The following is a 14144-nucleotide window of genomic DNA, read 5'->3' on the forward strand; positions in this document are numbered from 1 at the left end:
CATCCCCCCTGAACTTAGGTGACCCTGTGTGAGATAGTGGACCGGGGGGGGGGGATACGATCGTTCACTCGACCATTGAGGAAGGGCAGGGGCGTGATGGGCTTGTGTGCACTTTTTTCCAACGGGGCTGCTAAACGTCTCCATGTCGGCACCACAACAGAGAGAGGAGGCATCCGGAAAGCAACAAGGGATATTGAGAACCAGGCCTGCCTAGATCAGACACATGCATTGTGAGAGAAAGAGAGCAGCCTTCCCTTCATCCTTAAGGTAGATGGGAGCTTAGGCCCTAGGGAGCAGGAGCACATTATCAGTTAAGGATTGCTCCCACATGACGAAATATTAGTGGATAATGGACAGTCAATAAATACAACACATGGCTCGTTATTATGCCTTATTCCTCCATTCAACGTTGGACAGGGCCAAAAATAGAAGACTTCTGTTGGCTTCTTGAATCATCAAATAATCGGATGACAACTTTGCATCAATGAGTTTTCAATCTTCGATTGAGCCACTTAGCACAGACAGAAAAATAATGGCTTGTATGGGGCACAAGAATGAAATGTAAGTAAAGGAGGAATGATGCAATAATTTTCCTCCATTCCTCCGTTGGAATACTCAGCTGCACCTATGTGGGAACCTCGCCTTTCCTTTCCAGATAAAATTTTAGCCATGTTCCGATATTGAGCCAAACCTCAAACTCTGACTGTGGCCTGCAGCAAAAAGAGAGGAATTGTGAGTACCATCCACATTTAATGTGCAACCGTGCCACAAAATCCTTCTGGCACATCTGAGGCATCAGTGCAATTCTATTTTCTTTTTTTGATCTAAAAACTTGGAAAACTTGTCAAAAAGTTTTGGGAAAAATTGAAGGTTTTTACACTGAACTCCTCCAAATTCTCTCTATATTTGTGGAATACTTTAATCTTCATCTCATCTTTGCTCTATAACCAATTTTTTACCTCTTATGTTTATTGGCACAGCCTTCGGCAGAAAGGCATCGATGGTGTATGCCTCATTGCCTAGGGAGCTTCAGCCCATGTAGAACGGAGTACCCTTCAAATTTGTGGAAGTATGTTTTGTTTTTCTCCCTCTTTTTTTTTCCGACACACCAGAGAGCCCACAGGGGGAGGTGCTTATCCCTTCCAAATATTAGCCATGTTGATGCACCACGTGCTGGGAACGACGGAGAGAGCTCTTAGCAACCAGCTAGGAACCTCCTCCTCGGTTGACGCACCCCAGGAGGAGGATGCACTGGAGTGTCCAAGGGCAAGAGCCCTAGCAACGTGAACACCAGGTGAGCACAAGGTGTCCCTCTAGAGTGTGACCCAACGGGGTATTTGAACCCACAGCCCCTAGGTTGAGAGGCCAAAGCCTTTCTCCCTCTTTAATATATCATTTCTTTTTCATTTCTCTCTCTACAACCAGAGTGAAAAGCAGCGCCAGCATCCATCTCCACACGCCTTGTTTTCATATTTAGACCTCTTTAGGGGGGCCATCGTGAGTTTTCACCTAGTTATCATGCTTCTCCGAAACTTTGGGTCCGAATTTCTTAACTGTTGACATAGAAATGCAATGGGGAATTTCCTTGAGTGATAAAATCCCTCCATACACTAATCAGTTCAACTAATTACCTGTCGATAGGATGTGCATCTTCTGGAAAAACAATCACCTTCACCTTCAAACCACGTGCCCGGAGTGCATGTATATACTGTGCATGAAACATGATACAATGTTAGAGCAAAAGTCACACAAAAAATGAACTCGACGGCAATCATTTTTCGCTCTAGTAAGCATAGATGTGTCTGTGGCATGGGGATGTGTCCATGAGTGGGAGCCATGCAGACAGGATAGTGAATGTTGAAGTGTTTATAACAAATGCTGTGTGTAATAAATTTAAAAATCCATATCTATAAAGGACTTTCAGTACTTCAAATAGGGAGACCACGTAGCTTTACTTGCGACAAGGATGCAATAAACCTATCAACCAACACCAAATGCAGTGGGGAACTGTGAACAACACCTGAAACCCATTAGAAATGGGAACTCTTCGATCTTGAGCTCCCAACAAGAACAGAGATGGAACCTTGACCTGTTTGCAAGCCCAAAGATCCCATTTTGAATAGAACTAAGTAGAGTTAAATTGCCTTTCAGCAGAATAAAATCACCCTGGTGTAAGTACCTTGTTGATATGAGCTATCGGTGATGCAAGAAAAAACTTTTCTAGATCTTGAGGTGAAGGGGCATCTGAGTAAGCATCAAGGCAAGGTTTCCCATATGTTTCCACAAAGCACCAGTCAGGAATGTCAGTGGTACCAACCATTGAGGAGATGTTGCACACAGGATTGATAATGGCAGCTGTGACAAAGCGATCAGGCGCCTGTAAACATAAGCTTCTGAAGATTGTTAGAAATAATCTGCATAGCATTGTTTTACAGAATAACTACAGTTAAATTTGATGCCAAGGTTTCATAATTGAATATGAGACATGACAACATCAGAGATTGTTGATCAACACGGAAACAAAGCCATGAGCCCCCTCTAAATGACACCACGACTATTCTTACCAGAAAATGTGAGGAAGAGAACAACTGAACCACCAAAGCTATGCAAAGGTATGAGTGTTTAAAAGGCTGAAATGAGTAAACAAAGCTATGTTCGAGCTACCAAGACAGAAAAAAATTGTGATGTGTATTCACATTGCGGTTATGAGGGTATTTTGAAGAATTTCTTGCAAAATCCTAGCCTTCAAACTGCAAGTTATCTTGCACGCATGATAGGACGAGCATATTGAACAGGACATTAAAGAGAACTGTGAGCTTGCAGAGAAGCCAGAGGCACAGAATTATTTTTAAATTATGAAAATTCTCAAACTCAAAAATTGAAACTGATTCAGAAACAGAAACCTTACCTGTCCTATCAAGTGTGCAGATAGGAACCCTCCATGTGATCCACCAAGAACTGCAACTTTGTCACTGTCAGCAAGGCCTTTGCCAACAACAAGATCCAAAGCTCCAAGAACATCTGCAACATCCTGCATTGAAGGAAAAACACATCAACCAATTCATATTAAAAATGGCTTTTGTTAACTTAGTACACTCACCTGATGGCCTGCCTTTCCAGGAAGTGATTGCAATATCTCTTCCCCAAATCCCAAGGAACCTCTGTAAAACAGTCTTATTAAGATGTTAACATCACAGACCGCAATAGCTTGTGAAAATAGACAGCAGTGAACAAAGCCTCATAAGTTTTCTTATTTGGGTAGCAATTTGAGCTTAAAGTACCTGTAGTTTACAAGGAGCAGATTGAGTCCCAACCCAACAAGAAAAGCATATGCTTTAGAGAAGCTAGTAGTGTACAAAGAGTGAGGACCTCCATGTACCACCACGACCAATGGACGTTTTGCCGGTGCATCATTCGAATCCTTTCTTGAAGCTGTGACAAATATTGCTTCATAATGCTGTTCCAAGCCTGCAAGCAATATACGATTATTGAAAAGAGTTGCAACCCCTTCCCCCCTTCTGTCCCTTTTCTCTGGAAATTTTTGCACGTTGAAAGTTTCAATTTACTAAGATTGCATATTATGTTCAACCAAAACAGTTGTATCAAAGTCCCTTATAATAATTTAAAATGCTTTCATGTATCTTACTAAACATAATGCAACACTCCTATTTCATATAGGGAACATCAAGCTTCATTGATACATTAATGAATCGAAGGGTAGCCAAGTTAAATTTTATTACCTTTATCAGAAGGAGCAGTGATACTCATGGTCTCATATGAGACTGATGACAGAATAGACTCAACCTGTAAGGAACACAGCTTAGCAAATATTTCAGCAGAATACCTTAATGCTGTTCTTGTGAGATGTTTACCTGGTCAGACAGCTTTAAGTAAGGATTGCACAAATCAAACCATTCCCAAGTCTTAGCCCCAGATGATGATCTTGGTACTCCCAGCTTCAAGCTGTGTGGCTCGCCAAAACTGCTTCTAGCTGACATGAGAGCGTATCACTTAAATAGCACAAAATTGCTACATGCAGATTGTGCTGAGCACCTCAGAAACATCATATACCTGCTAGTATGTAGTCATCATACAAAGAAAGAATGCTCCATGATGAGCCATCATTCTCAGGTGTAACGCGATATACATCCCCTCTGCAGTATTAATTAATCTCTCTCTCTCTCTCTCTCTCTCTCTCTCTCTCTCTCTCTCTCTCTCTCTCTCTCTCTGTCTCTCTCTCTCTCTCTCTCTCTCTCTCTCTCTCTAATACAGTTGGACACCAGGAGGACATGGGTAGAGCCGATGCAGGAGTTGGGCACGAAGATGGCTTTCTACAAAGAGCACCTTCTCCAACTTTCAGGAGATGGGTTTGTGACTCGTCCGAGCTACATGGAAACTCATTTGTCTCATGGTCTGCGATGTGCTATTGGTCAGATGCGCACATCCTCACACCAGCTGGAGACTGAGACGGGTAGATTCAGAGGGATACCGCCGGAGTCTAGGATATGTCAACTATGCGGTAGGGAGCCAGAGACAGAGCTACACTACATATGCCACTGCACTATGTATTATGAGATACGAGGGCGCTTCCATTGCTTATTCAGGGAGGGTTTTGGACCCCTAGATAGAGTCATGAGGTATCAGGATCACAAACTTCTTTGGATCGAGGGAGCCAAGAGAACAACCACCAGCACAGGTTTGTACCCGCATTCATACGAGAGGCACCTCATTGACAGGGCGACTGAGCTCGGGAGATCGAGCGACCACGACCGAGACACAGGAGCACACTCCATCGATGGAGACTCCAACAGAGGATCAGAGGCATTCTAGCACGACACCCAGATTGTCATTGAGGGCCTATTCTACATTTTCACATTTCACATTTCACACTTCATTTTCAGTTTTCATTTTTACTTTCAGTACTTTTTGTACTTGTACTTCAGACATTGTTTTAGATTCACCACTTTGTATCTGATGGTCTCATAGGTCATTTTGGCCTTTTGAAGACGTTAATATATCATTTCATCTCTCTCTCTCTCTCTCTCTCTCTCTCTCTCTCTCTCTCTCTCTCTCTCTCTCTCTCTCTCTCACAGGTCTTGAGTTCAACTCTCGTCGGATAGATCTTTGAGATTTCTTGGGATAGATTCCTACGACGTTAAAATCTTCTTCTTCTTCTTCTTCTTCTTCTTCTTCTTCTTCTTCTTCTCTCTCTCTCTCTCTCTCTCTCTCTCTCTCTCTCTCTCTCTCTCTCTCTCTCTCTCTCTCTCTCTCTCTCAGCAGTGCACAGGTGAGTGCCATCAGCAGCGCGCAGGTGAGTAGGTTCGTCCTCTCTCAGGTGAGCAGCGCGTAGGTGTGTGCCATTGGCAGCGCGCAGGTGAGTAGGTTCGTCCTCTCTCAGGTGAGCAGCGCGTAGGTGTGTGCCATTGGCAGCGCTCAGGCTCTCTCTCTCTCTCTCTCTCTCTCTCTCTCTCTCTCTCTCTCTCTCTCTCTCTCTCTCTGTGGGCGCTGCCGCGCGCCACCCCGAAGGGCTGCCGAATTTGGGCGCCACCACAGCTGCAGACAGGCGCTGCCTTTGCCGAAGATTCCATAAGTAGCAGGGGTCGCCACATTTGTGGCTTGGGTTCGATGGATCCGCCTACCGAAGGGGAAGGGCCGGGTGTAGATAGCTACACCACCCCAAAAAAAAACAACAACTACATTTAAACGGAGAAACAGAGATACTGTACTATCACCAGGATCCTTATGAGTTGGGAAAACCTCCGGGATACATGATGACCTAATGATGGAGAAGGTCCAGGTGATGCTCAAATCAGAGCTAAACTATATGAGGGATGACATTAGGAAGGAAATGCACACGAGCGCTGAGAGCTACAGGAACTCCATGTATGGAGACATGATGAGAGAACTAAGGAGAGAGATCTGGGGGATACAGAATGAGGAAATTCAGATCTTGAAAAAGGAAAGACGAAACCTAATCAAGGCCGAAGTAAATGTAACAGAATGCGTTATGCAAAAGAAACTCGATGAGGCAGTAGCAAGTTTTGAAGCATGGAATACAAATATGGAAAAGCACATGGGGAAAAAAGATGCAATAATCGAGGAGCTAAAAGGAGAACTTGCGGCTTGCAAATCTGCAACTGAGGAGAAGGGAGACGACCAACCTTTGGTGCTAAAGGAGCTCGAGGACATGAAGGATCAGATGAAAGCTCTACGGGAAGGAGATGAAAAGAAATCGAAAACGGCATCTTCATGGGTGGAACGTCTTTTGAAGACACGAGAAAAGGTTGATGAAGCAGAGAAATGGATTGAAGATGTGAAGAAAGGGAAGGCCCAGATGCCCGAGACCACACCTACCTCCACCATTATTAATATGACCATTGAGGAAGAGCAGAAAAGGAAGAATCGGGCTCTACATGAATGTAGATGACGAAGTGAAGGAACTGCTACAACGCATGGGCATCATAGAGCCTACTCACACAAGTGCATGGAGAGTGGGCAAGAAAGGAATCGATGAGAAGGAAAACGTAAAGGATAGGGCACTTATTCTCCGCTTCCCGAATATAGAAATAAGGAAAGAATTTCTAAAGAAGAGGCCAACTCTTAAGAAAACCGGTATTTTCCTGGGAGATGACCTTACATTGGCACAAGTGGCACACATGCAAGAGTTGATGCCAGAGATCAGGGCGGCAAGAGAAAAGGGGAAAATCGCCTTTTATAGAGGAGGGAAAGTAGTGGTTCTGGAAAAGCGCTCATCATGACGGTGCGAGACCTATGGGGCGACGCTCCGAATAGCGGCGTGGAATTGTAATGGATCATATAGGCTAGATGTAGGTGCCTTTGAAGACAGCTTTAGGGACAGAGACATAGTTTTCTACTCAGAGACACACTAGATACCGGGACAGCTTATGCCATATGTGAAGGGTTATTTATGGGAAACAGCTGGTCGACCAGACAAGAGATCTCTACGGGGTAGCCGGGGTTCAAGAGGAGTAGCAGTCTTATTTAAAGAGGAGCTGAAACCACTACTACAGATTATCAGGAAAGATGAGCAAGCAAGGTATATGTGGGTGAGAATGAGAGCCGAGACAGGTAAGATTTCTATATATTTCTATATGCTACTTCCCTCCAAGTACATCAGTCTACTCCTCACACCTAAAGGACAGTCCCCTTTCTCCATATTGAATAATGACATATGGGAGGTCTCTAGAGATGGAGACATCGTTCTCTTAGGAGACCTTAATGCCAGAACGGCCAACTCTCAAGCAGTATTCTATGATACTTATGAGGAAATGCTCAGAGAAGTGGATTTATCACAGAGGGGGCTTACTAGAAACTCACAGGATAAAGAACACACTGAATATGGGAGACATCTCATGGAGATGGCAACTATACATGGTTTGGCCATACTTAATGGTCTAGAGAATTTCCCTTTATCTGGGGGATTCACATGCTTCCTGCACAGGCATGGGGCCAGTACGGTGGATTATGTCATGACTTCACGAAGCTTTATTTCTAGTATCGAGGACTTTAAGGTGGGACCTAGACCGGTTGGGATTGCAGTGGATCATGCTCTCTTGACCTTATCAATCTCCTTCCAATACAATGCCTCTCAAGTACAAAGGAAGAAGACACACATAAGATATACTTTCACGCCAGAGACTGATTCAGTCTATGTGGAAAAGATCTATAATAGGATGTGGGCAGCCGAGCCAGTATATACTGTAGAGGAGATTACTTCTCAGTTAACAGAGATACTACATGGAGCAGCACAAGAGGCATACCCACATACTCAACCTGATCAAAAGAGAGGATCTAGGAGCATGCCTCAAAACAGTTGGTATGACGAGGAATGCACAGAGACGAGAACCCAGGTCTAGAAAGAGCTTACACTTGGGATCATCACATTTAAGCAGTCTCGGATTGCTCTTCGGCGTATAGTACCTCGCAAGAAAAGGGCATTTTTAGCCAAACTGGAGAAGGATTTATATCAACTCTTCTTGAGTCAGGACTCACATGAGGTGTAACAGACTTGGACACTCCAAGTCGAGAATCAACCGCGACAGCACCAAATAACCACTTCAAAACAATTCACAGATCACAATAGATTTGCACAGGCCCGGCGGAGTTCCGTGCCTAGAGATATTGGCCCCAAAGACTGGCACCCCTTTCGGTATTTCTTTTTATATTAATCAGATCACAGTACAAGAGTGTGGCTAGGGTTTCACTCTCAGACTCTGCGTCCAGATGCTCTGAGAAGTGAAGCCCTCACCACGTATTTAAAGGTACAAGGGATGCCCAAAAGCAGAGCCCCAAAAGCTTTCCAATTAAAAGCATAAGAGCTCAAAAGCTCTTCTCTCTCAAGCTCCTCTCTTTTTTTATTAACAAAAAAAGCACTTTCTTCCTTTCTCTTGTGTAGAGTAAAAAGCAAGATTCGCGTCGCTCATCATTATAAAAATTAAAAATAAATAAATAAAAAATACTTTTTTAGCCTCCCGATTTCCGGAAATTAGGGTTTCTGGCAGAAATTAGGGTTTGCAGGAATTTTAGGGTTTCTGTTGTCCGTAGCCACGTCATCACTTTGTGACATACCCCCCTCTTGAAAGCATTGTAATCGACCGCGATTACGTCTGCAAAACCGACAAAAGCCATAAACCGTCTTAGCAGACACTGACTGTTAGTACCTACGTACTAGGAACACACATCTAGCACATGTACAAAATCAACAGTCACATCACTAGACATCACATGACATTCAACATTCATTCGGATCTTAGACCATGATTTATCGGCAATGTAGCTAGCAATCACATCTAGGTCCAATCGGCTCATCGATGTCCGATTGACTAACCCCTATTGCAACCATGTCTATTCGAGACAAGTAGACCAAAATGCTGCAGTCATTTCGTCTATCAGTTCCTGCACTCAAAACAAGTCAAGAACAAATCAGTATCATTATCAGGAATTCCATTTCATAAAGTCATACAGCAGAATACTGTCAGCTCTCAATATCCCTGAAGCTCAAAGAGACATCAGTGACTCTAGTATCTAAATCAAGGCATTTGTTGACAAGGGAGCGGAGTGACTCCCCTCTTGTGCATCCCACTACACCAGATCTCCGACCAAGCTCAATTCTAGGTTCCGTTTGGAGTAGACTATGCTAAACCAAAAGCATCGAGGTAAAGTTTCACGATCTGAGAAGTATCTGCTAGGTCCTCCTCCTCCATCCACTTCGCATAAAGTGCAGGATAATTCTTGAACTTAACCAAGAACCGCCTTCGAACTTTACCCTTATTCTTCGTATCCTTATGAGCCAAAATTTGTTCAGGAACAAGGATCTCCTCGTTTTCTTCCACTTCGGGTTGCTCATCAGGCACATCACCTTTAAAAGGTTTCAAGAGACTCACATGGAAAGCATTGTGAATCCTCCAAGTATCTGGCAGTTTCAATCGGAAGGAGACATCATTTATCTTTTCAGTAATCTGGCAAGGGCCATAGTATCGCATACTAAGCTTTGGAAAAGCCTCTCCTTTCCCTTTTTCTTTCGTAGGCGTGCCTTCTCAAAACGTAAGAGCACCCAATCATCCTCCTTCAATTTCATGTCGCGACGATGGCTATCCGCTACCTTTTTCTGCCGTTCTTGAGAACTCTGCAAAGTCTCCCGAACCTTGGCAAAAGCCGTATCCAGATCTCGCGTATATTCATCCGCTTCAAAGATCTATTCTTTCATGCTCAAGAAGGGTGGAACCTTCGCAGCACCTTCAACAATCTCAAATGGCGCCTTCCCCGTCCAAGAGTGTATCGTGTTATTGTAGGCAAATTCCACCAAAGGTAAATATCTTTCCCATTGAGTCTTCTGATATGAGATATAAGACTTCAATAAATCTAGAACCACTGAATTGGCAATCTCGGATTGCCCGTCAGTCTGCGGGTGAAACGATGACGAGAACTGCAACCGCGTGCCAATGTTCTCCCAAATTGCCTTCCAAAACAAACTCGTAAATCTGGGGTCTCTGTCGGAGACAATCGTCTCAGGCATGCCATGTAATTTGAAGATTTGGGCCACAAACAATCTCGCTAAGTGATCCGGCTTGACTGTTTTCTTCACTGGAATGAGATGAGCATGTTTGCTAAATCTGTCAATAACAATCCAGATACCATCGTGACTACCCTGTGTTCTCGGGAGATCAAAAATGAAATCCATTGCTATACTTTCCCAGGGACGGGTGGGTATGGGTAAAGGTTGTAACAATCCCTGTGCCTTATGCCTGTCAAACTTGACCTTCTCACATACCAAGCAACTGCGCACAAACTCTTCCACATCTTTCTTGAGTCTCGGCCAAAAGAAATATCTCTCTACCCCTTTCATGGTGGTAGCAATGCCGCGGTGACCCGTAAAAGGTGGACACTGGCATTCAGTCATAAGCTTTTCGCTCAACGGCTGTGTAACGCACAACATAGTCTTTTTCATCAAGTAGCCTTCCCGAAGGGAGTATCCAGCTACCGTCTCCCCATCCCGTATCCGTGTGAAAATATCTGCAAAATCTGTATCTGTGGCATACTGATCGACCATATCCTCGAAGCTCCTAGAATGTATCGCAGAAATAGCCAGAATCAACGGTTTCCAAGACAAAGCATCTGCCACCACATTCTTCTATCCCTGCCATGGACAATCTGGAAGTGGAACTGTGACAAGATGTTCGCCCACCGCATTTGCTTTTCCGAAAGCTGCTTCTCTGACAAGAAGTAGCGCAAACTTTGATGGTCTGTGAAGAAAGTAAAATCCGTTCCGAGTAGGTAATGCCGCCACTGAGTAAGAGCATGGATAACCGCCAAAAGCTCTTTCTCATAAATCTGTGCTGTCATTGTCACAAACGGGAGTGCATAACAATATAAAATATACTCGGATAAATAGAATTTATCACTTAATATTGAAGCCAAAGGATATAGAGAGAAATAAATAGAGAGAGAGAGAGTGAGAAGATCGACACAGTACTGGGGACCAGAAGATGGGCTGGTCCCCCCCCTTAAAGAGAATCCTTTATTAGGGAGAATCTTTTTACAAGCACAAGAACCGAAGAAAACCCCTCCGTTCTAAATCTCTGACTCGATGGTCGTTCCTTCCCGTAAGGGAAATCCGAGAGACGAGCTCTCAATCCTTTTTCCGTCTATACTCGGAGTCGAGACTCTACAGACAATTTCCGAATTCCGTTCCTGGAATTCCCAAGCGTAGGCCAATGCCTTTTCGCTTCTCCTTCGCGATGAAGTACCTGCAAACACACATGTAAACACGCGACAACAATTCGTATGACGAATCCACAATAGATACCTGTCGCTCTTGCGCGGGAAAAGCGACTTCCGTGCTTCGTAGTCTCGCGATCTCTTGCGTTATCTGGCGGCAGAGTCTTCTCTTGCTGACGTTGGTAACCTTCCTTCGGTGAGGGCATGTGGTGCTTTTCTAGCTCCTTCACCACGGCACGAATAGCTGCTCGCGGAGAGATGGCGGCCTTTTTTTTTTTTTTTTTTTCTGTTCTACCCGAAATAGGGAGAGAGAATTCGCTGGCTGGTTTTGTTGCTTTATTTTCTAAGTGGCTGCCCACTAATTAAGTGGACGGCCGGCATATTTTTAAAATTGGTCTGAACCTGCCCAAAAACTCAATAAAACCTTATAAGTTAAAATCAATGCTTTCAGAGCACTTCCCAGGCGTCCCTGGATACAACCACATGCATGAATGCAATGCAAACATAGATTCCTCGCGGGAAAGCGTTTGCTCTTCCCGGAAAACTCGTTCAAATTTTCCGCTTTTTAAGAAAAGCTTCTCAGAACCCATCTTTATTCTTGTGCTTACGTCTTTACGCGTATTCCTCTTTCCAGTTCGGATTTCCTCTCGACTATGGATATCCCCTTTCCGATACACCCGTCACCCACCTTGTGACGCATCAGGAATACCCATCACCTAGTCCTTCCTACCGAACTTACGGTACAATCCCCTTCACGATGCTCTGTCACCCATCCTATGACGCATCAGAGATGTCCGTTCCCGGATGGTCGGATACTTCTTCCCGATGCTCCCTGTCACCCATCCGATGTGACGCATCAAAAGTACCCGTTCTTGGTGGCCTTACAGATATTCCCGTTCACAGTGCTCCCGTCATTACTTTGAATGGCGCAATAGGAATACTCTGTACTCGGATGTCTCCAGTGGAAAAACCCTCTCACTTAAAATTCCAATAATTCATTTAGAATTAGTTTCTTGGTGTTCCAAGCGAGAAAACCCTCTCACTTATAAATCCAATAATTCATTTAGAATTATTTTTCTGTCAGATAAAGCCAATTTAGCAACATCCCTCTCACTTATAAATAGTTGTCCTCAACTGTAGAGGTCCAACTGAACTGCCGGGGAGAAACCGGAAAGATTCCAAATCTTGCTCAAGGGTGAGTTGAGCTAGTTCTTTCTCAAAAGAGAACTTAAAAATTAAATTAAACAAAAATTCAAGAATTCAATAATTCAATACTTACCTTACCAGTTCATGTCCTTCCTTTAGTACCTCGAGGATATTCTTCACCAATCATCAAACTAACGAGCTATGTAAGAACTCATCATTCACGTCTTTCCAACAGATCGGAAGTTTTCCTTATCCAAGAATCTGTTAACTCAATTCCACCTTCTCAATTCCGAGAAGAATAAACCTCTAGAAATCAATCTAGGTCTATGTCCTTGCGCATAACCTTGCGCTATTAGTCCTGGGGATATTAAACCTCTTGTGTCCTCCCACATAGGGAATGCCCAAGTCATAGAGCATTAAGCTCGATGTCTTTCTTTCACAATTTACGATCACCTTAAAGAAGGTTCTTGTTCCGGGCCGTCGCTCAACGTAGGCGGACGGTTCCAATCCGAAGATTCCTTGTGCATGGCGGCACTTCCTTCCAATCTTATTCTCCTGCGAGTTATTACCACTAGCAGTGTTTTCCTTGACGTCCATTAACGTCTCTTCCTTGCAGAGGCCATCTTTGCAAGCATCAATGACGACTTGCAAAATCCATAGCATTTTCTGAACGTACATTCAAACCCGGTTCACAATAGAGCGAACCCTCTTTGATTCTCAAGGATATTCTCCCATTTGTAATTCTTACCATTTTGAAACGGTTGGCAAATTATATTCTTACAAACAGAATAGTTCGAATTTATTCCAGCAGCGTGTAAATGCTACTTGACCTGTTCATGGAGAAACATATACCGCAACCAAAAGTTGCTACTGTAATGGTAAAGGCACATAGTGTACTCAATGATCAAAGACCATCGGAAAACCTCTTCTCCGTAGAGAAACTCAAATTCCTTCTACCAAACACATCTCAAATAGAGATTCTCGTGTCGGAATATTCTTGCGCGCAAAAAGGCGCTCAAGAGAGTATAACAAACTCTCGTCCAGTTTCTGGGCATAGGTCTGCATCTTCGTGTGTTATCCATGTACTCAAAAGTGTACATAATTCTTAAGCTGTGTTAGAGTTTCGGTGAACCTGGGAAATTTCCTTTCCTTCGTAAGATTCTTAGAGCGAAGGAGCTCAACTTGACGCTCCCTTGGCTCGATCTTAGAGCAAAACCCGCTCATCAATAATTCTTGGATTCCTCGAGCACAGGCCGTATTCGTCACTTGTTCCTTCCCTCGTAAAGAGAGTATTCCTTCACTTGTGCAAAAAGCACTACCATGTCTTCCCTTACCGAGTAGGGGGTGTGGACTTAAAAAGTATTCAAGCTTAATGAAAGCTTTTCTTTGCTTGAAAGCTCAGAATGGTTTCTTCATAATTTCCTACCCGCAATAGCAGGTAATTTGTTGGAGAACTACCGGATACCAAATCAATCATGGACCTTCCGGATAGTTAAGCAAAGCAGTTCATCGTATAAAACAATGTTCTGACTCAACCTTACTCTCATAAACACTCGAGAGTGATTGTCCTGGTTAGACATAACCATATCTTGTGCAAGAGAGCAAACAAGCACAATGCATTTTATGATTTCCTCAAAGATGTAACTTTGATTGAAAACCTGCCCTCTCACTTAAAGTTCGAGGGTCTTCTATTCAAGAACTCAGGAGTTAGATTGAATTCCCTTACTCCAAACTTTCTATGTTCAATGATTCCCGTCCCA

At 43.7% G+C, this 14144-nt stretch overlaps 1 protein-coding gene across 1 annotated transcript in view; it reads right to left on the reverse strand.

Moving 5' to 3' along the window:
- Nucleotides 1-361: 361 nt before the first annotated feature.
- AARE (acylaminoacyl-peptidase-like protein) overlaps nucleotides 362-14144 on the reverse strand; it is a 51821-nt gene continuing 38038 nt past the window's right edge. Inside the window, exons 9-18 of the mRNA XM_086492131.1 lie at nucleotides 4072-4154; nucleotides 3873-3991; nucleotides 3741-3804; nucleotides 3282-3468; nucleotides 3101-3161; nucleotides 2909-3031; nucleotides 2180-2377; nucleotides 2021-2089; nucleotides 1632-1708; nucleotides 362-710 (exon numbers count right to left, since the gene is read on the reverse strand). Of these exons, the coding sequence (XP_086348257.1) occupies nucleotides 626-710; nucleotides 1632-1708; nucleotides 2021-2089; nucleotides 2180-2377; nucleotides 2909-3031; nucleotides 3101-3161; nucleotides 3282-3468; nucleotides 3741-3804; nucleotides 3873-3991; nucleotides 4072-4154 (1066 nt within the window). The 3' untranslated portion in view covers nucleotides 362-625. The remainder of the gene's footprint in view (nucleotides 711-1631; nucleotides 1709-2020; nucleotides 2090-2179; nucleotides 2378-2908; nucleotides 3032-3100; nucleotides 3162-3281; nucleotides 3469-3740; nucleotides 3805-3872; nucleotides 3992-4071; nucleotides 4155-14144) is intronic.

This window comes from Adiantum capillus-veneris, chromosome 20 (genome assembly GCF_014529385.1).
Source record: "Adiantum capillus-veneris isolate H3 chromosome 20, ASM1452938v2, whole genome shotgun sequence".
NCBI lineage: Eukaryota > Viridiplantae > Streptophyta > Polypodiopsida > Polypodiales > Pteridaceae > Adiantum > Adiantum capillus-veneris.